At 31.9% G+C, this 23,065-nt stretch overlaps 1 protein-coding gene across 4 annotated transcripts in view; it reads right to left on the bottom strand.

Moving 5' to 3' along the window:
* Window positions 1-23,065, bottom strand: part of LOC130896060 (chloride channel protein 2-like) — a 56,998-nt gene that overhangs the window by 20,916 nt on the left and 13,017 nt on the right. For 2 of the 4 annotated variants that reach the window (XM_057803847.1, XM_057803844.1), the window contains exons 2-3: window positions 4,407-4,533; window positions 2,129-2,272 (exon numbers count right to left, since the gene is read on the bottom strand). In XM_057803847.1, the coding sequence (XP_057659830.1) occupies window positions 2,129-2,272; window positions 4,407-4,533 (271 nt within the window). Of the gene's footprint in view, window positions 1-2,128; window positions 2,273-4,406; window positions 4,534-7,053; window positions 7,217-13,570; window positions 13,896-23,065 lie in introns of those variants that run through there. The other 2 variants (XM_057803843.1, XM_057803846.1) reach the window with 2 other exon arrangements.

The following is a 23,065-nucleotide window of genomic DNA, read 5'->3' as shown; positions in this document are numbered from 1 at the left end:
ATACGGAAGATAGATAACAATACAATGAGTAGATGAATAATAAGAATGCCATTACTACTACGACGCTTTGCATAAATTGAATAAATAACGACAAAAAAATGAAGAAAAACAAACCATCTAGAACCAATAATGAATGTTTTCCACATATACAAATATCAAGAGGTTGAATAATCAAATTGGCGTTTTTTCATCACGTTAGTTTTCATTGTTAGATCATTACACCTTATTGGGAAAGTTGTAGAATTTTATTAATTATAATCAATCCTTTTTTATAGATGAAACTGAGAGTTTCAACTTTCAAAATAGAAAATATAAATTAATGGTGCTCATTCCCTGTAAAGAGTTTAATAGTTAATTTTCATTTATGTTTTCTTTAATACTAATTTTTTTTCAAAAATGTTAATGTTCTGAATATATAGATTTGATTCTCGATTTGCTTCGGTTTTCGTTTTTAAATAGAATTTATGGAATTCGGCATTCTGTATTTTTAAATTTCCCTTTATAATTTTTATATAGTTGCTCTATATTTGGCTATCACCAGTCGTTGATTGTATCGATTTATTTCACAGTTTATTTTTTTTAATTTGAATGCTACATTTATTTTATGTACTTTTATTAAGTAGTTGCACGCTAATTAAAAAAATGTTTACTCCGAGTATAAAATTCAGTAAACATCCAACAAACCGTCAGTCCACGTGTACTCATCATCTCCAGTGTTTACCATTGAGAACATAAATGTATTTCTATTGACCGAGTATGTACACAATTTCTTCGAAATATTCCTGCCAGACAGTCTGCGATAAGCAGTGGCGTCGTTTAGTGAGATTCATTTAAATAAATATCTTTGAATAAATAGAAACAGGGCGTTCTTCAGACCATGGGCGAATAAAGACAATGAAATTGCACAGTGTAGTGAGAATAAAGGCAGGTATGAATTCAATAATATAGATTTAGATATAAAAACAGAGCAAGTTATTTTAAATATATCGAAAGTTTGAAAAAGGAAAATATTTATCAATCTGATAATGCAATCATAATAAAAATTGCTGGATTAACTAGAGTAAATAAATATTCCATTTATCGAGTAGTCACGAAAGGAGTTGCTGTGGATCATTCACAAGACCGAAAAACTTAAATCATTTGAAAGCTACTCAAGATTTTATACGTAGGACAATTTCTAGTTTATATAAAGAAACATTAGAAGAAATATAGCAAAAGGTAGCAGATTATCCAGAATACAATTATACCAGTTTAGAAACATTGCTTTAAGATTTGTCTGCATGTGTTTTTGAGCTCAAAAAACCGAATAAACGGATGGCAATAACCGTATCTTCAAGGATAGTTCGATGGCGACAAGATTATTTGCGTCAGATAAAAGACTACCGAAGTTCTAATAGACAAATGGGGTACAAAAAGGGCTCAGTTAACATCTGGTACCCTGTTTAAACCAAACTCCTCTACAGGTAGGTACATTTTACTCGTCTATTTACGTTTTATAATTTAATATTCAGTTGTAGTAAGTTGTAGATTTTTTCCTAAGTTCCAAGTAGGACTACAATTAAGCATCTGTCTAAATAACATCGTATAATGCCGTCCACTTTTTGATTCGATTGCCTTTTAACGAATACTTTCTCGCATAAGATATACATATTTCTATATATCAATGTGCAATTGATATTGGAAGAATATAATACACATAATTAAACAGATAATGGAAAAATACATAAACACCAGATCAATATTTTCAAAGGCATAGAGGTTCAAATCATCTGAAAACTTCCATTCAAGAATTATTTTACACGAAGGTGGTTAGGCTTCTTAAAATTTATTATCATGTTTCAATGTGTTGGTAGTCATTAGATTTTTTAGCAACTTTAAATAAGTATTGGTGAGATTTTCAGCAATAGATATTAAAAAATAACATAAATTACGTATTGTATAATCGATATTGGTTATTTATTCAGCCACAAACTTGAAACTGGCAATCAGGATTGTCTTTGTTCAACTCATATACTTATTTTATTTTACTGACACGTTTTTGTCTAGGAAACTATTGGTTCGTGAGTTCATGGAAGGATCAAGTTTTCATTGTGTATACATCTAAGAATTTGACAATATTTCTACTCACCACTAATACAATAAAAAGTTCCTTTGTCGATGGTATAACTTATAATAGCTACAAAAATTCCTAAAAATGCTAAGAATACCCAGTCTTCTCCAAGTCGGCCAAAAGTAAGATACCATATTCTCCAAAATAATCTCTTGTATTTACCTGAAAGATTTCAATCTCAATGGATATCAAAATAAACTTGTTGTTGAGACGAAGTATATTTACAACAGTAGAAATTTAATAGGTTATAGATTAATTGGAATCCTTCAAACTATTGTGAGCAAATTCGAGTATTACAATATATGAATGCAGCATAGTTTAGCCGGTGTGAAAATTAGAGCGGTGAAATGATACCGTATGGAATAAATAACAAACATCGTTTATGCAGTGAATGAGAGAAAAGACGAAACACAAATTTTGTTTCAGTTTTTTAAAATCGAGTTTTAAAAATAAAAATATGATCGGCACAGTCAGTATTATTGTAAAATAGTTCCTTTCGTAGTAATTCGTCGTCAATATTAAAAAATAACTCTCCGAAGTAAAAAATGATATTTGAAGCTCAGCGTTCAAGTTGTTCTGAAGAGCAAAACCTTTCTGGAAGCACAATTTTAGAGGATTTTTATTTAAAACTGTTTAATATTTTCAATGCAACAAGAAAGAAAAGTATACGATATCATCCGTATATAATTGGACTGTTTCTACAAGATACCCAGGTTATGGAGCACAAATGATGTATAGAAGGGGGGACTATTATGAAGCCTTATGGAATGTCAATCAGGGGGTGAATGGTTGAGATGGGATGTACCTAAAAATGAACAAGAAAGATGTACCCGACCAAAGTTTTTTCGTCAGAGAAAACCTAACATCTATTTAAAATAAATTAATTTTCTATCATGTTTCACTGATCATGTCCATATAAGGACCTCTAAGGATCACCTTATTGAGAAGAAACAAAATTCTTATCAGTTTATTCTAATGATTGAAACAAAGAAATAAAGAAAAATGTAGTTAACATTGAAATTCTGTATTATGGTACAAATTACTGATTTTATAATTTTATATTAAAAATTAAAATAAGCAAAAAAATTCTGGAAGAAAAGACAGTGTTCAGGATTTGTTTTTTTTTGGTTTATCTAAAAATGTTATCGAAGTAATGTTTCTTGTAATATGAATTCTTCGAACAAAATTTATAGTAGATGTAAGTTTCTACGATTAATAGAGTATTCTTATAAATATTTTTTGTTCGTATGAACCTCCTACTCTCATGCAATCCAGAAGGAAAATCTAATCATGGATATGTTAGGTAATCGTGAATAGAGAAGTCCAAGGCAATACTGATGAGAACCATGTAAAGTCATCCTAATCAAAGCCATATAAGGTGAACCTGATAAGAATCTTATGCGCCAATCCCGATCAGGATCACATAAGGTAATCCTGATGAGGACCATATAAGGTAGATCTGCGTTATATCCTCATCAAGTCCTTGTCAGGTTATCCTGACCTATACCTTATCAGTTTGCCTAATTACCTAAATCCTCGCTGTAAATTCTAGCCGAGTAATATATTTAACACGGGCGTAGCCAAGGGGAGAGTTTTTGGGGTTCACCCCCCCACCCCGAAATAGGCAAAATATGACCTAATATTATAAAATACGAGGAGTAGAATTATTACAATTGAATATATATAGTAGCACCTGGCGTGATCTTTTGACGAGAAGCAGGTACAGTTGCAGCCGAATTAGTGAACGTTGCTCATAGTAACGCCATCTCTATTCGACTAGCTGAACTAATTTGTATTGTATGGAAACTTTGTGTTGTTTCTCGATTATTCGCCAAGCTTCTCGATCGGAATGAGCGGAGCTTGTGGAAGTTTCTGGATGGCTACTGATCTGCCGAAGATTTCTTCTTTAATAATGGTTTTAGATTTAGCGCAAAGGAACTTAATTAATTTAACCATATTAAATTTCATGTAAGTATATTATTGTTGTTTTATTTACTTCAAATCAACTCCCCCCCCCCAAACTAAGTCTTGGTTACGATTGTGATATTTGAGTTATATAATAATCGAAATTAGATCATAAGCTATACTGTGAGTGAGAAAGTTATATCTACTAGATATAAGCACGTTGTATAGAAAATATTTTATTTAATTTCTAATAGAAAAATTGATTAAATATGATATTGTTCATATTACGAGACCCTCAATAGCTGAAATTTATAAAAATCCATCGAGTTCATCTATTCGTTCATATTTAAAACTCGAGTTTAAAAGGTACTCATCTTGAGAACTAAATTACCTTGATATATTTCCAACTCCTTTTGCCGTAGCTTCTCCTCTTCTTTCAATTTTTTTAATTCCTCTAATTTTTTCTTCTTGATTTCAGAATGTATTTTTTCAATCGATTTTGAGTAATTATATCTAGCCTAAAAAGATAGTAATCAGAATTAGATATTAGCAGTACGTAGGTACTTGAAAATCAAGTACAATCTCTAAACTGTATATTATAGGTCACGTAATTTGATGATTCAGTCTAATATGTCTCATACGGTTATTGCAGATTTCCTAAACACTCAGTATTTGATTTTCGAATTTTTAACAGTTTTTTAAGATTGTTATAATTGCAAATAGATGGTTCTATATTTTTTCAGCTAGATTATTACTAGTCGAAATAATTAAGAATAAATATTTGAGTTATTACGATTCACAGTTAATAAACAAATAATGCCACACTAACACAAGAACGTCTTCAAATTCTGCAAAATAAGTCAAAACTACATACAATCTTTTTACAATTAACCCAATTTTAATAAATTATCAATATGTAAACTCAACTAACGAGACAGCATTCATAAATTCATTTTACCAATAATGAGATTCTGATCATCAGCAACATTACTAGCACAAATTAAATTTTGAAATAGTGAGGCAATATGTGATTTTTTAATTAACCCCACATACGATGTCTGCGAAATAGAGCCGAGACCCGTAAATACATTCCAGCATGTAGGTACACATTGGACTCGTTTTTGAACCACAGAAGTTGAATTAACACATTGGAACGTATCCTGCATGTGAGGCATTAGAAATGAAGCTGATACTGTTTTATCTCGGTGGGTATATAGCACCAAACCGACCACACTACAAATACAACCACAATGTCTGACGCGCGTTTCGATAACCAATTTCACCAACGGTTCTAGATATTCCCGCTTAGTTCATATTGACTAAAATAACGAAGCTCCCTTGCGTGGGAGACTTAAGGATGTCTACTATGTTATTTGTTTGTTGAAATCAGTGAATTATTAGCACAACAGATATTCATGCCTAAGATTTCCGATATCTGTTGATTGGAATACAGGTCTATAGCGTATAAGCAGTGATTTTTTATCGATGTTATGAAGGAATTTCACGACTTTATATTATAATGAACAGAAATGAATTTTCACTCCAGTGCAAACATTGTAAATTTCAATATTTTTTAAAACATTGACACTAAGGCAACGAATCTTCATTTACTTAATTTATTGTGTGTTTCTTAAAAACTACTCTTTTGAAACAATAAGTAGAAGAGGTAGGTATCTCTATACGATAAGTTTGACGTTTTGTATATGAGTGAATTAGACACCTACTTTGAAGCTTCCTATTCCTAGAGGCTAAAAGAACGTAAGAGTATAACTGAGCAACTTCAAAGTAGACTTTAAATTCATGACTCAACATACGAGTATTTTCAATCACTCGGTATCTCAGAAATTTGTTATATTTGTATAGAAAATGTCAATTTGAAATGTGCCACCCTTTATATTTCACCTCCTATCAAAAACTGCAGTCTACATAGCCACGTCCCACTATAATTTTCAAGAGGGGTTGGTAACTGCAGTGTGCATAGCCACGTCCCGCTATAATTTTCAAGAGGGGTTTGTTTTGCATCAACATCTAGCAAAAGCAGACAAAGCTCATAGCATCTCAAATGGGAATGAGTATTAAGAGTGATAACTCACTTTAAAGGTCGTTTAACTACCGTTTCAACCATCGTAAATAATTATTCCTACTTTATGAGAAATCGAATAAAAAAGTTGAAAATCAACTGAAATAATTTATTTTGTTATCAAACTTCTCTCAAACATTCCGAAAATATTTTGCCTCAAATAATTAAAATATCATTTTGTTGTGTTGTGAGTTGTGAATTTGTTGTGTGAGTTGTGAATTTGCTTCTTACATGTCCAGTTTAGTTTTCAATTTTATAGTCAAAGTTTATTTCTATTACTTCACTAAGTATTTCGTGATACTTCTCAATTTAGTGTGCCATACAACCAAGTGATGCGAATAGTTCCACTGTAAACTTGCCTTAAACTTTTGTTTGTTCTACTTCATCCACAACATCACTATTATTTTTTTGCAAGGGTGCCAGTTTCACTAACATTAGCAATTTATTTAAGAAATACTTATGATTTACATCACTATTTGGAAAGATTTCATTGATTTTTGTTGATTTGTTGACTTTTTCTTGCACATTCTCCATAAGTAATAAAAATTTTGAGTTTTTCATTCAAATGTTAACACAATTGATAAACACATAACTTCCAGCTCTCAACCTCCCTTGTATGCGAGAGTCTACAAATTTTTCTTCTTAAAAATAAGTATGAGTATATATTGGTTGATGATTATTAAGATAATTTTCTCAATTTATTCCATGTCGACATAACTTTCAAACTGATCATAGCAGAATGAGTAAAAGTAAATAGTAAATAATGGGATAAATATAACAAAATTAATCAACATATTATGGTACCTAGATACATAGTTTACAGATTCTCAATCAATCCACCTCTATAGTTAAGGTTATCATTATGAAGTTTTTTGAAGCATATTTTGTTTTGAAAATTTAATCAAATAATACATAGATGTTAAGCTTAACTGCTCTTAGTGTGAAAATTGGCCCTTACTCTTGTTGAATGAATATATTTGGAGTACACAGTTTGCTCTTTATTTTTCATATCTAAAATTTTAGTTCTGGCACTTGAAAGTCGACGTCGATAGTTTACTTTCGGCGATCATTATTTAAGACCTTATCAAACATATTTTTGAGTACAAACAACTAAACTACGCTCCACTTTAAAACTAAATATTTCAATCTATTGTTCCATCATGAGTACTCTTAGCAACTGATATGAAATCAAATATCATCTTATCATTATCCTTTTCCTTGCATCACGAAAATAAGGAGATTTCTAATTAAGATAGACTAGTTTAACAAGTTGCAAGCAACTACTTGAACTGTAATTACTGTCTTTCAAATAAATATTTCATTGAATTCAGTACAAACTATTTACGACCTGATCAATATATTTTCGAAGTAATTTTTTTTTTTTTCATTGCTTCACATTTTTTCGTTTATCTATAGTATGTCACATTGCAGCTGGGCGCGAAATATAAATAAAGTGAAAGTCACTCGGCAGAGCAGCCTAACCCATATTATGCACCATCCATTGCTTGCATCAGCCGACTTTTTAGGATTTATATTATCACATACTAGGGTGTTTCGAAATATACTCAGCTTCCAAAAGGACAACGATAATTTTGAAAAAGCTTCAATTTATTTTTCATACAGTCTTCTTTGGGTTTAAATCACTTAAGTCAGCGACTTTTTTTTCGCCGAATGTGGCTGATATCTGTTCGGTGTGGCGTCGAATCGGTCCAATAGCCCTACATAGTAGAGCTTTGTAATTTGTGTTTTCAGGCCATCTGGACTAGACAACGTGCTACCAAGTTGAAACTCATTAAACCATTTTTTGATGGTCTCCATCGAATGAGAAGGATCACTATACATGTATCTAAACGCTCCTAGATTAAGATATAACAATAGGGGAGGACGTGAATGTAGAACCTGTGATTAAACAATTGAAAAACAATAGCTTAGATAGTTTAGACACCTTTGTAGGATGTAGAATGGAGAGAATTATTTTATAACGAATGAAAATACGGAGCTCCTAGAGCAAAGAGTTGCGAGTACAGAAATCAGATTAGATGAGCTAAAAATTGTGAAACTACCTCGCTAACACTTTGAAATATGGTGTACCTTTGACTGTTTGCCACTCATATAGAGAAGACTTGACAAAGTTCTCTATCTAGAGACTAAGCGGCTCACCTCTTTTGGCTTTAAGAAACTTGAATGTAAGTACCGCAGCTTTTAACTATGGACAGCCTCGTACTCACGGAGAAGGTGTTAGGTTGTTCGCTTCGATTCCATGCAGAAAGAACCAGAGCTGTCCGGAATGTCTAATGAGCGTACCAGTTACTCTTCTCAGTCCATCTTTGCTTAATGAAAGAGCCTTCTGGGATCAGTTGGTTGCTTTGAAATAAATCTATTTGATTTTTTCAGACCTGAAGTCATACTCCATGCTGCTGATTTTTTGTTTTTTCTTTTTCTGTAACCACGAATTGATATTTTTTTAAGAAAATCCCTATAATAATTTTGGCTCAACTGTATAAGACTCAAGTACTACTTGGATGGTTACTCTACTATCTAAATAAATAATTTTGTATTGTGGTAGTTACGTTGGGCGCAATGAGTTTTGCATATACAAATAGCGTATGTTTCCGCCTGGAAAATAGAACCAGTCAGATAAGCAAGTGTTACAAACAAGGGTGGTACAAGGACTTTTAGAAAGTCTGGGAGATTGACAAAAGCACTCGACGGTCATTCATGACTACCATGGCCGACAATGTGACGACAGTAATCTCAGATTGACGATTAAGGGTTAAATATTCCGAAAATTCAAGTTTATGATATGACTACGAACAATAACCATTGAAATTTAAAATACGATTTGGGGTCTCTTGTCTTTCTATAGGGAGAAAATCTATGAACATACTCTTCTTCTTTCTCTTATATATTTTACTACTATCGTTTTAAGATTTTCTCATGTCTCTGCTCTTTAGTCTGTCTGCTTGTGTCAATAATGTTATCGATGTGGAAGCTTTAAAGTCTGTCACTTTTTACTGGTATTATTAATATAAATTGCCAAAAAATATGATTTGTTTTTGAGTTTAATTTTCTAGTCCACGCTGTTTTATCTCTTATAATAATAGAACGACGAATTTGTTACTAAGCATCGATGGTGAAAATAGTAATCAATGACGTGGATTCGGTAATATAAGTATCATATTATGAATTATGAATTTACAATACGAATATTGCATATACTATAAAAAATTTTTGATTTGATAAAATCAGATAATCATTAGTTCAATCAATTTAATAAAGTGTCAAGTGTAATGGACTCAAGACTAAAATAAATAATTTCAGTAAGAAATTTTTCAATCAAAAAGTGAGATATTGATGGTTTCACTAGCTTAAGAAATTCAACTGACAACTGCAAAATTTGACACTACTTATTTATAACGGATTAATTTTCGAGACTTATTGAAAAAAGTCCAAGGAAAAATACGAGCTTGAAACGATATTGTATTTAAATAAAAAATTAACAATCCTTCAGTTATTGCATGTAGAAACTTCACTTTTGTTCTATAAGAGATATCAGAATCTTAAATAAATTTAAAAGTTAAAATGAACAGTGGCAATAGATTTATTAAGTTATATTACAAGACACCACATCTTTCGTTAATACAAGTGTCAAATCATAACTCCAATTGTCTTTACCATTTTTGAGAATGATTCTAGAAGTTTACATCATTCAATTTATAAGTAGTGTTGTTCATAGCACAGTATGTCCTCGTTATGCTATGTTTTGTGTTTTATTTATATTAGGGGAGTCTGTTGTATATTAGACATAGTGTACCTTGAAACGATTTAAATTTAAAACCAGTGTCTCCATCTATCAATCCATAAATGATCTTAAATGGCAAGTCTATTTACTCCTCATAGTTGTATTCTAGTCTTCAACTGCGCTTTATAGTAGTAATAAGAAAAAATAGTTGTAGTTATTAAAGTAAATATTTTTAACATATCTGAGTGAGATTTTGTGCTAACGGCAAATCATTGTGGATAAGTGGAGTCATGTCACAAAGAAAGATTAGTAAGAAGAGAGAACCAGTAAATCTGGTGCCTTAAAAGAGGCTGTATGTAATGAAGATTCAGCAAAAAAAATGAGCTTTAGGGAGTCTTTCAAAGTGTTTAAAGCTAGCCTCGCCACACTTCTTAGAGAGCCAAAAAATTTAAAGATCAAAAAGGAAATTATGAATAAGTAAATTTTGCCGCTAAGCAAGTGTTTACTGAAGAAGAGGTAAATTGTTAAACAGAATATATTGAAAAATTTAATGTAATATGACTTAACTAAGAAAGGCGTAAGACAATCTGCCTATAAATTTGCTGTGGCCAATAAAAAGCAATACCCAGTTACATGAGATGCAAAACAAAATGCTGGTGAGGAGTGGATGCGTGGTTTCCTTAAAAAGCATTAAAACACTCTTTCAATTCGAAAACCCAAGTCTAAACAGATCGATAAGTTTTAATAGAGTTAATGTACAAAAATTTTTTGAGCCTCTGGGAACTGCTTTTCCTCGAGCTTTTACGCCCAGAAATATTTTAATTGATTTTAGAACTTTCGGAATGTATCTACTGGACAGCGAAATAATTTCAAATCTAGATTTTATGGGTTCCTGCGTAACGGATCGCAATTTGAAAAAAAAACGTACCACAGCTCAGCTTTCCTACTACTGATAAACAGACTCAGTATTTAACCTCAAATAAAGAAGAAAAAACAAATGAACCATGAGCTGGACTGTCAGGTATAAAAACTCCACCATTCAAACCTTTAAATCTAAATGCAGAAACCCTCGAAAAAGGATTTATTTCGCCAGAAGAAGTACAGTCGTTCCCAAAAGCACTAGCCAGGAAAAACAAAAAGAAAGGGAGAAACACTGAAACAATAATGATAGCAACCGACACCCCAGAGAGAGATGAGATCAGAAGAAATAAGAGCAAAAAAATAAAATCGGCAACAAAAGGCCTAAATTTGGGAAAAAATTCAACTCCAAAAGTTTCGCCGTTCTAAGAAATTAAACCAAAAGTTGCAAAAAAAATATCAGATAATGAAGACCTTTTCCGAAAGTGAAAATAGCATTCCCTTTGCGGAAATTTAATGAATGCTGATAAAGGTGGTGGGGAAAATGTAGCTGGTGCACTGAGTGTGGTCGTTGGACTCATAATTTATGCCCAGATATTGATGTCAGAAAGTGAAAGACCTATGAGCTTGAATTTTATAAGATTTTTGTTATTTAAATGCAGAATTTTTATAAGAGAAAAAATTTTGTGTTGTTTTTGAGTTTTTACAATTTGTTCTTAAGTTCTTAATAAACTCGTCTTTTAAATGTGTTATTTTTATATTTATTTACTGTCCGTTTCAATGTACAAGAGAGTTGTTCCAAGGTACATAGCCACATGGACCTTGGAACGCACTGTAAATAATACAAAGTTTGTGTTACCCACTCTTAATTGCATAACTTTTTTTAAAATTTAATTTTCGAATTTGATAAATGAATGGACACAAATTAAAATAATCCATTCAAATTCTTAAAATTGTTATTCAAATTTGTGGAAATTTCAAAAAAATATTTCAAGGTTACATCCTTCTTATTTTGGATCTGGCTCACTTGTGGTGTTCTATTACAATAAGCAATTGGTAGTGGATTTCTTCTTGAATTTTATTTTGATCCAATGATATCTCCACTTTTCGTCCAGTATAAAAATTTTTAAATTCTCTCCCCTGTCATTTCACAACATGTTGTTTCTATTTGGTTATTTGATAAATAAGTACAACATGTAAATTAATCACAATATTTTTTCTCTTGACGAATATTGCTGGTATAATTTTTGCATTCAATAACACTTCCTTAAAAACCACTCAAATATCATAAATCCTTTATGAACTTAAGAGTAAGTTGTCTCCGTAGCAAAACAGTATTCAATTAATTAAACATCATCGCTGATCAGAAGTAGTACCTGCGAGATACGCGATTGCGCTTTTAATTCGTATCGTAAGAGAACACTAATGTTTAACTTCTATTCAAGCACTAGGGCGAATGGAATTAGTGATGACAATTAAAAGTAAATTACATAGAAATATCTTGACCTGTCAAATTCTAAAAGTGGATATTTGAATATATAAAATATAAAACATGAAAAAATTCAAAATTTTCAGATAAGGCTTATTTTCGGAAAGTAGCTCTCGTTGGAGATAAACAAAAACTAAAAGAGAGCTTTTTATGGATAATCATCCGTTGACTATAGTGTCTTATTCATTTGCCATTGAATGAAAAGTAACCAATTATTTAAATGTTTGAACTCTCTCATATATCTTTTAGCTTGATTGACGGTAGAGAAATTCTACTAAATGGTGTTACATAAGGTGGATGGATACCTTAAATTTCCATAAGTTGAAACATGGTTTTCCGTTCTTCAAATGAGAAAAACTTTCCTAGCTAATGCCGCGACTAAAATAGAGTTTAATGAAGGGAGAACTTTATTTTCATTACCAAGTACAGCGAACAAGATATAAAAATATTCTGGAAACTTTTTTGCTTTTTCAAAATTGTCAAATGATCAAGATTATGATTATTCTTTTTACAAGTAATGCTTGATGTTCTCTATATTCATTCATATCATAACAATCATTGAAAATAGAACAATGATTTTATGAAGATTTTCTGCCCGTTGCATCTTTTTGTAAAGTTGTTATGGAAAATTGTATAAGTGATAAAGTGATGAAACTAAGTGTTAATAAACGAAATGAACGATTGGGACGTACTTCGATTTCGAAAAGAAAATAAAATTTGCAAAAATGGACAAATTATCTGATTCAAAAGAGTGTTACTATCCAAAGCATTCTAAGAGATTATTGACAAGTGGCTTTTTGTTCCAAGAAAATCGTGTTCCATTTTCCATGGATTTAAAAAATCGTCTTCGTGTAGATCCACATTTTATTGCCAAAATTTTAACATGATGAGGTCTCAATGGAAATCAAGTGTCTCACATTGCGCTAAAAGGCCCGTTAATTAAAGTCGAACATCAACGTCGTAGTCATTGTTAATTTTGATTGCGAAAGCATATAGCTATCAGAGAAAATTCAAGGAAAACAATGATGAACTTTCTTTTCCATAATGATAACGTTGTTTTTATTTCGTATTTTTTAGTGGTTAAAAGTTTCCTGACTGACCATATCGGACTACCCACCGAATTTAGTACCATTCAACTTTAGTTCTTCTGAAAAAGAGATGTGTTAAAACAGAAAACTTTGACTCCACTACTGATAATTAGAAAGCTACGACGAAGCCGATGAAAGCTATGGAAATATAGTTTCCATGTATAGTTCCAGTTATGTATTCAACATTGTAAACTATAATACCTAATTGTAATAAGGTTTCGTTCTCTAACGGTTTTTTTTATGGAAAACAATAATACTTATCTTTAGATAACGAGAAACATTCATATAAATTTCTTACTTTAATTGGATTGTAGAATGGACTGATCCTCCAGTCATAATTCACATTCACATTTACACTTTCACGTCGCGGTTTCTTTGGTTTTGCATTATCAATATTATAAATCGACTTTTTCCGATATAAACTGAAAATTCGAGTTTTTGACAGTCTGACCATCTTAACTAAGGTCTAAGTTATGAAAATATTTGTGTCATTTCTCAATTTTGATACAGTTAAAAGTATACTCAACCATTTGAAGCGAATCAATCAAATCTCGAATTTTGAAACTTTTTCTGGAACGCAAAAACCAGAGAGAACCATTTATATTATTGTGTAAACATTCAATGATTCTGTCAAAGGATTGTAATATTTGACTATTTATCTTAAGAATTGGGTGTAAAGTGTATCTAATTGAAAAAAAATACAAATAAGAAAAGCGGTATTGATGATGTTTTTATCAGTAATAATAACACTATATTTGAATTGCTATTGTGATAATTTATTATAACAACCGTGGTATTGTTTCATTTATTAGAAAAATTGAAGCTAATTATGAAATATTTACTAAATTTCTACATTATTTGATAATAATCAATATTATTTTTCAATTAACGTCTCTTTGTTCTTATAAGACTGAAGTGGAATTTTTAAGGAATATGGAGATTATGTCGATTTACACCTTTTTCAATTAGTTATTTAGCACAGTCAGTGAAACAGATTGATATATTATTTTTTTAAATAAAAAGTATGTGAGTATTATTAACTGATTTATTTTCAGAAATCTGGTACAAGCCAGAAATTTCCATAATTTCTTCAATAGACATGAAATGAAGAGGAAGTCGAAAAAAGCCATGTCAGGATAAATATATTTGTTGGGTTTCAGCTACATTTGGTCAAGTAAAATGAACTTCAACGGCCATCATTAGTGATATAACACAATTGAAGACGTTCATAGGCAGCCAGAGAGGTGACTCACTAATTGTATCAGCGGAACAAGCCTCTAAATTTATAAATATTAGATTTTTGCATTTTATTTTAAAATTAAATTTCTTCTTCATACACATTTTTTCACGATAAGAGAAGAGAATATCAATAAAGTTTTCAAAACTAATATTTTGAAGGAAAAAAGTCAGGTAGACAACTGGCAATATAGGGAGTCCTCCTTTTATTGAGAGTCTCAAGGCATTATCAACTAAGTTAACTTTTCATCCTTTACCTAAAATTATCAACTAAATTAACTGTTTACCCTTTATATGATGGACCCCTTTCAACTGACAGTATTTCTAAAACTAGGCAAGAAGATTATTTTCCTCGGAGATCAAGTGAAGTCCTATGCTCCGGAACTGAGAAATCAAATGGTAGATACAAAACGCTTAGCAGACCTTTTTAACATATCGGATCACTTTAATGAGTTGAGCTATAAGGGAAACAAAAGAATATTGCCAAATTATTTGGACACAAATTAATTAAAGAGTAGAATTGAGCAAAATATATTTTTCATTTCTTTCAAGTTTTTGAACGTTTGGAATAAATGGCGGATTTTGAGAATATTCCAACTTTACATAGATTTAACAAGATTTGTGAGATATTTCAATTTTTTATTCAGTCTTCCCAATTCCTCAAGAAAATTTAGGCACAGCAAACCTTTAACTGGAATTGCTTGATTGCAATTGACTGATTTGTTTGTTTTCTACCAAAAAATGAGTGGAAATGTCTTATTATTATCCAGCTGGGCATAATACTCGTAAGCACATATCTTCAAGAAGTTAATAAAGCTAAGTCTGTTAAGTCATTCACTGAGTTCCTTAGTTTATCAACAACAAACATTAAAGTTACTTACGCTGCATTAGATAGAGAAAACTGAAATTCCCACTATTTTCTTCATTCGATATTTCTTGACTAAATTAAAATAATAATATGAACGAGCCTTTTCTTCGTATACCATGACAGTTGAAACTTACTGATAAAGTTGTATTCGATGTATTTTTTTAAAACGCCTCTTGGGGTACTTGAAGTTAATCTCCTGGTTTAGACGATGAACAATCTACAAACTATCTACTATTCCCTCCAACATATTTCAAATTATGTTTCTACAAAGACCTCCAAACATTATATTGGTCTTGCTTTTGGCTTCTTGTAAAAAAAGAAATAATTCTGCTTTTCATTTGCCCGTCTCTCCACCTGTGTTTCTCACGGAAAAATGGGTTATTTTACCATGGTTCTTTCAATGCATTATTTTGTTGGAACGCACAATCAGGTAGTTATCGATTTGCATATTCTATACAATCCAAATTTAATTTCGTTTAATTTATTCTAATTTTAAATTTTATTGTCCCCGTACTCACTATATTTGGCTTAGTTGTCGTTCTTGGATTTTACTGGATAGACTGATTTTATTACCTCTTAGTCCATGGAATTCCAAATATTTAGCTCTAGCAGCATATGTATGTATACTTCTTCTATCTGGTGATTTGATAATCCACGATGCTGCTCCGAAAAAGGCTATGAGATATGTTACGCTTTGACTTATCTCCTTCTTGTCGTAAGTGTGATATCATTAATATTTTTATGATCTTGTCATTTATCTTCTTGATACGTTCAAATTTTCTCTAAAAGCTTCGACTTATTATACTGAAATCTCGATTGAGGCAGAATTTAAAAAAAAAAGGACATAATTTTTGTTGTAACTAAATTATGTTTCCATACACTCGGAATAAAACTGCTAAGATGGTACCAGTCAAAGGAAATTATGGTGAAGGAAATTCTTATAATACCCATCAACAAGATCCAATAGATTTACCTAATTCACAAGAATTATAAAGGTGAAGATCCATTCTCTCAATAGGAAAGTGCGCTCCTATTATGCACACGGAGCTAGGGGTCATAATCAACGCGGTCCAGCTTGCCGCTAACAATTAGGTTAAGTTTCGCAGTAGGAACCAATGAGATCAAAATAAAGTCACCCTAATTTTAGATACTGATATATAAGTGGTGTTTCAATAAGAACGCAAGATTTCAGTGTTCTGTAGCAAAGTATTGAAATATTTATTGATTTAGAAAATATACATTTGGTTAGGAATACATAATTCCGTATTCAACAAAATATCTTGTATATGACCACCACAGCTTTGCTGGTGTAGCCTTTTGACGAAATTGTCAATAACGTTGCTGACTACATGTGGGGGTTTTCATTGATACAGCGTCTAATTTAGGCTTTCAATGCTTCGATTGCTACAGGATTATTGGCATAAACATGTGACTTCAAATGACACCACAGCCAAAAGTTCGCAAGAGCGTGGAGGCCATTTCTGGTCACCAAATCGGGAAATAACACGACCAGGAGCAAACTCGTCCAATAGCTTCCAAATGAGGCACAAGAAACTGTGTTATCATAGCACGATAACGTTTGCCATTCTCCGTTACTGCATTACCTTTTTAGAAGAAAAAAGGTTCAACTATACTTCCAGACCATAATGCAGACCCGTTGTGGATGCGTTTTGAGTCACTTGGATTTTGTAGGCATACACATATAAATCTTATTTTCGAATTTTTTATTATTTTTTTCGAATAGTGATAATTAAATTTTCACTATTTAGATAATAATTTTAGGAAATCAGGACTCGTTGCTCTACAGTATAACGTCCCACGTTTACTGATTCCCAATTGTCTCTCTCTCTCTCTCTCATGGCTGTCAAATATACGACTCTACAAAAAAGACACAACACCGTCTAACTTGATGCTAAAAATAAGAACCACATCTGCACGAACAGGACAGCTGCACTCGGATAATTCTGAAGGCACTTAACAAGCTCACTAGCTCACTTGTAAAGCTGCTATGATTTCTTGGATACAGAGGATTCAGAGCTATTAAATTGTAAGTGAACTGAACAATCTAGGAGCTAGTCAAGTGCTGATTGAGGAACATCTTTAACTGAGAGATAAGTTAAAACCAAGAAGTACGGCTGAAGTTATATTGATGCAGACAGGTTAATCAGAGGGCCAAACAACCAAAGATTCTGATAGAATTTGTGGAAATAGGCTATCACACAATAATCGCTGTCCCTGACTGCCGCTTCCAAGAAATATATAATGATACTAAATACATCATATTCAATAATTATTATTAACACAAAGCAAATGCTGGCATTTGATCTAGTCTTCATCTGCTAGGACAAGGGCGACAGAAGCAACTGAGCAGGAACTAGTTAAATGAGATTTTATTCTAAATAATTGTATCTATGTTAGTAATACAAAATTGAAAATAGCTCAATTTTCATTAATATTACCCGAGGAATCAATTTATATTTTCATATGAAGAATCAATACATTTTAGTTCTTGGTTTTCACATACATTGTCAATGGAGTATATCAAGAACAAGAAACGCTTATTATGTTATGACATCACTTCCATTGAAATCGAGCAGAGTAATACAAAAAACATACACGCAAATTTGAAATGATGTTAAAAGTCATAATTATATTGTCCAAATTATGTAGGCTATCGGGGTTATTAGTATGGAGGTGTCGATTGTGAGACATTAAATTTGCATCTTGACAGCAATTCTTCATGCTCTTGAATATTAATAGTCTTCAATAAAGATAAAAGTGAATTAGCAAATTTAACTGATGTCCTAATAAGAAACTTTCTTTACTCAAGGTTTAAAAAATTGATAACGTTTTACTTCACATAACGCACCAAGGACATGTACAAGGTGTAATCACAAATACTGCGAAATATTTTATTAAAGTGAGGGCATTATGAATTTGAATTATCTCGTTCAGAGCAAGGTACCTACCCAACTAGAATGTTTTCCTGATTTCCTTGAAACATCATAAAGACTTAAAACAATGTTAACCCTATTAGAGCAATCCTGACGATGATATCATCAGGATAAATCTATTTAAAATATATTAATTTTTCTTCAGGCTTTCCCGATCATGACCATGCAATCAGAGGCGGCATAAGACATGGGCGGTGTGCGCCACCGTCCATGGCCTCGCGGTTCTAAGATACTCGCGCCTCAAGGCCGAAAATAAATTTAAAAAAGTCTGGAAAATCCAAAAGTACACGCCACAAGGTTTTCCTTATTCTAGATTATCTGGTAGACACTCGGCGCCAAGCACACATTTGCCCCACTACCGCATGAGCACTACATTCTGTGTCCGCCCACCGAGCCACCACTCATCAGACTACTATATGTACGCGAATAATCTTGTGTGACGTCATTAGAAAATCTTTGAATCCCAATATCTCCGTAATTACTGTATATTGTGCATTCATATTTTACAGGTAACCAATATCCAAAGTAAGTTTTAGATTGACCGTAAAAAAATTTCAAGTTCCAACAAACGCTGGAAGATAAATTGAAGCTTACTATGAAGCCTTTATCAGACAAAAGGTGGGAAAGCAGAATACAGGCGGTGAAGGCTGTATAACTGCAATTTGATAATGTTGTTGAATGCATAGAAAACTTAAAATGCCAAACGGAACAATGGGACACTTAGTGATTGCGAATCCGTTTTAAATGTTTAGTTTGGAAATTTATCATATCATCACATATTATATGCTGTGAGTTATTAACGCGTGTCAATAGCATAAGCAAATTTTGGCAATCTGAAGAAGTCCATTTAAGCATTACTCTGGAGCATTTGCGTACATTTTGTGACTGGATCAAAGAATCTCGACAAACTGGATTCAAAAAACGCTTTTCTGACGCTCGTCAGTTTGTTAAGGAAAGTAGTTACGATTTGCCAAAAGATTTTAAAAATAAAAGTGTAGCCAAAAAGAAAAGGATGTTCGATTATGAAGGCAGCGATCAACATATAGAGACTTAAAAGCCGGTATGAAACAGACCTTTTTAGCACCATGATTGATTCTGTGATAAGTAACTTAGAATTGAGATTTATGTCTTTAAATGAACATTTTGAAAATATTGGTTTTCTGTATGGCTTAAACAAGTTAAAAAAAATTCCAAAAGAGGAAATACTGAAAAACTGCCAGATTTACACACAGTCCTGCAACTAGGTGAGAGCAGTGACTCCCAACCTTATGAGATGTATGAGAATCCCAAATTTACCCAACTGCATTAGAGAGGTGAAACATCTGCTGCAATATATCAAAGAGTACGATTTGAAAGAAATTTACCCAAATATTAACAGTATAACAGTAGAATTTTGTTAACAATACCTATAGTCTGCTTCCGCTAAAAGGACCTTTTCAAAATTAAAACTAATTAAAAATTATTTAAGAAATACTATGGATCAAGAAAGACTTTTAGCTTTGGCAGATATAGCATCTAAGATAAATTACGAACCAGTCATTAAGGAGCTCAGTAAAATCAAAAGTAGAAAATTTCTTTATATTTAATTATTTTTTTTCCATTTTTCTTTAATGTTCCAAAGAAGTATAAGCAAAAATTAGTGTTTTTTTAAAAAATAAAAATTTCAAGTGATTTTTTATTTTATATTCCCTCCTTCTTGCACAATCAGAGGGCCTCGCGAAATGTACCTTGCCCACATTAAGTTTAGGTCTCACCTCAGGAGTTTCTATGATAAATAGTGTATTTTTATGAATAATGTTTGTTTATTTGAACCTTTTACTCTCATACATACCAGTGATTCAAGTAGGACCACATACGTCAATTCTAACAATAAAACTATGCATATAAGGATAATCTGATCAGTATCACGCACAAAGAACCTGACCAAAAAGTATTTGAGGTAATCCTGATATCATATATACGTACAATGAAAATCTAATGAGGAAAATGTAAGGCAAACGTGATTATGTCCATAGAAGGACATTAGGATCTCATTAGTGATCGGCGTTACATCAACATAAGATACTTGTCAGGTTATCCTGACCTTACAAGGTTGCGGAAGTACCTTGTCGGGGTTATAGTAAAAAATTCTAGTCGGATATTCAAACGTTAAAGTAATGTTTCTTTCAAAATGGATTACACTTGCTCTGTCTTGGCTTTTTCTGGACACTGAGAATTTGAAAAGAATTGAAGTGATGCTAAATCTGGTGAGTAAACCAGATATACACGAAGACTTTTAACCTACAATAATTCTCAAATAATGAGCGATTTGTGATACGACTAACAATATAAAACAATGATTGACGGGACTTTTCGGTGCGAGGTGCGAGGATTGAAAATTTTTGTTTCAGCATTATAGCCATACACAAGATATTAAAGTTTCATAAGATTTCTTAAATACTTTTGCAGCTTGGATTAAAAATAGGTTTAAGCAGCAGAAAGACATGCCGTAAAGGAATGAAGCTTGTCTCTACTCGTCTCTACACTTGAGGCTATGAAATATACTAGTTGAGACAGATGCGGTTTAATTGATTATGTAAAAACTCATTAACTGTATTTTCTCATGACACACTGTGTATTTCTAATAATAATAAATGGATTTTTGTTGTAAACAAGCATGTGCAAAATAGGATTAGATACGATTAGTTGCAAAATATCAATCAATCATTGAAATGACAAAATGGAATCTGGAGAAATGAGTCTGGAGTTACTTGAAATAAAATATCTACGACAATACTATTTTATTTGTATTGTTTAATAAACAGTGTAAAACTTTACCAGGACAACAACTTTCTCCTTGACAATGTAGACATGTAGAAGACACAAAAGGTTACTTCTAAATTGGTGTGGTGCAATATTGTATAGAGCAGACAATATACGGCGTCTTATTTTGTAAATGTAATTGTTGTGATGATGAAAATGTGCATGTTTGTTGTACAATCTTATAGAAACTACTGAACGAATTTGCATTTTGAATGTAAACCTGAATTAAAAAATAAGATCCACGCGTTTCGATATCCAAGTTATTGTCTTCAGAGACTGAAGGTAAACTAAGATCTAGTAACTTGACTTGTTTCATACTAATAAACCTTCTCCCGCGAAAATTACTTCCAGCGGGAAAACCTCCTTGGCAGGAATCTTCACATTTATTCCTTGACTAGTAAACTATAGATTTGGTCATAAAGAATTGCCCTTCTCAAGCTACTCTCACATTTAGCAATTTCTCTTCAAATGCATCCAACAATTTTTATTGGATCAATTTTTTAACAATTTTGTGCTCTTTAAACCGGACAATAACGGATCTCTTAGTCTGCCCAATATACTTTCCGTCACAATCACCACAGCTAAATTTCATATATACCACTCTTTTCCAAACTTGGTATTTTATCCTTACGATTGCCCAACAATTGTTTTAAAGTATTGTTGGATTTATAAATCAATTTGAAAGGTATCAGAGCGAACCCAAGCCAAAATAAAAAACAAAAAAGCCCTTTCAATTCTATTTATACAAAAGAATTAGATGGAATATTTGGATTTTAAATTGGTTTACAAATCCAATAATACATTAAAACAATTGTTGGGTAAACCTAAGGATGAAATACAAAATTTCAAAAAAAGTAATATAGGTATATGAAATTGACTATGGCGAATGTGACGGGAAGTATATTGGGCAGACTAAGAGATCCGTTATTCTCCGGTTTAAAGAGCACATAGCTCATGTAGTTGTGAATGTTGGTATGAATATTGTATTCAGTATAAATAGAGTTCTTTTTAGTTCGAAAAGATATCGTTCTTTTGGCAATATCAAAAAATGATCTAGAGGATATGTAATCAGATGGTCACCTTCTCACATCGTCTTTCTATTATAGTCGACATTATTTTATAACCTACATTTAGGGTAATTTTTCTATTTGTTGGGCGCTGTTGCTGATATATTTTTTGTGTATGGTTACCATTTAACCAATTTCTCATCCTTTTGACATTTTTTCCTCTCACCAAGTTCTTCTTATCAATTTATATAGTAGTTCATGCAACTCACTTCCTTTATACTTCATCAGTTCTATATTTATTTCTTCTTTTCCTGGATTCTTTCCATTTTTAGAATTTCTCATGAATTATATTTCATATATTTCATCATTTCTTGTTGTTTTATTTGTAATTTCTTCTCCCTTTTCTCCGTTCTGCTCTTCCAGTTCGTCTACACATTATATATATTTTCCGTTAACAAATGTTGGAATGGCTCCTATCAGATTTCCCTTTCTACCACTTCTCTGCTTTTATTTTCATTATTTTTGTTTCACCTTAAAATGGCTTGTTACCTCATTCACTTTCCTATAAAATGCTTTTACCAATTCCAATCTTTATTTCTATGTAATTCTTGTTATTCATCCAATTTCTTTTTCTTATAATTTAATTGCAGTTTTTTTAGCCTCCCAATATATTTCTATCTTCTATCTTCTTTGTCCTCAATCATGTTTATCTTGCATTTCCAGTATTTATATTTCTTACTGGCATTCCTTATTATATCACTATACTTGGACACATCAAGAAACTGATCAGAAATTTGATTTAAGCAAAGCAACGGCTATTTTGCCTTACACTACAAGCTTCATGGTAGATGCTTGCTTGGTAACTATCACTTGTCTTTTACACACGTTTCAGTACTCTTTAAATACTGTATCTAAGGGACAAAATG

The sequence above is a fragment of the Diorhabda carinulata genome, chromosome 6 (genome assembly GCF_026250575.1).
Source record: "Diorhabda carinulata isolate Delta chromosome 6, icDioCari1.1, whole genome shotgun sequence".
Taxonomy (NCBI): Eukaryota; Metazoa; Arthropoda; class Insecta; order Coleoptera; family Chrysomelidae; genus Diorhabda; species Diorhabda carinulata.
The sequence above is the reverse complement of the archived record's forward strand: the minus strand, read 5'-3'. Positions and strand labels throughout refer to the sequence as shown.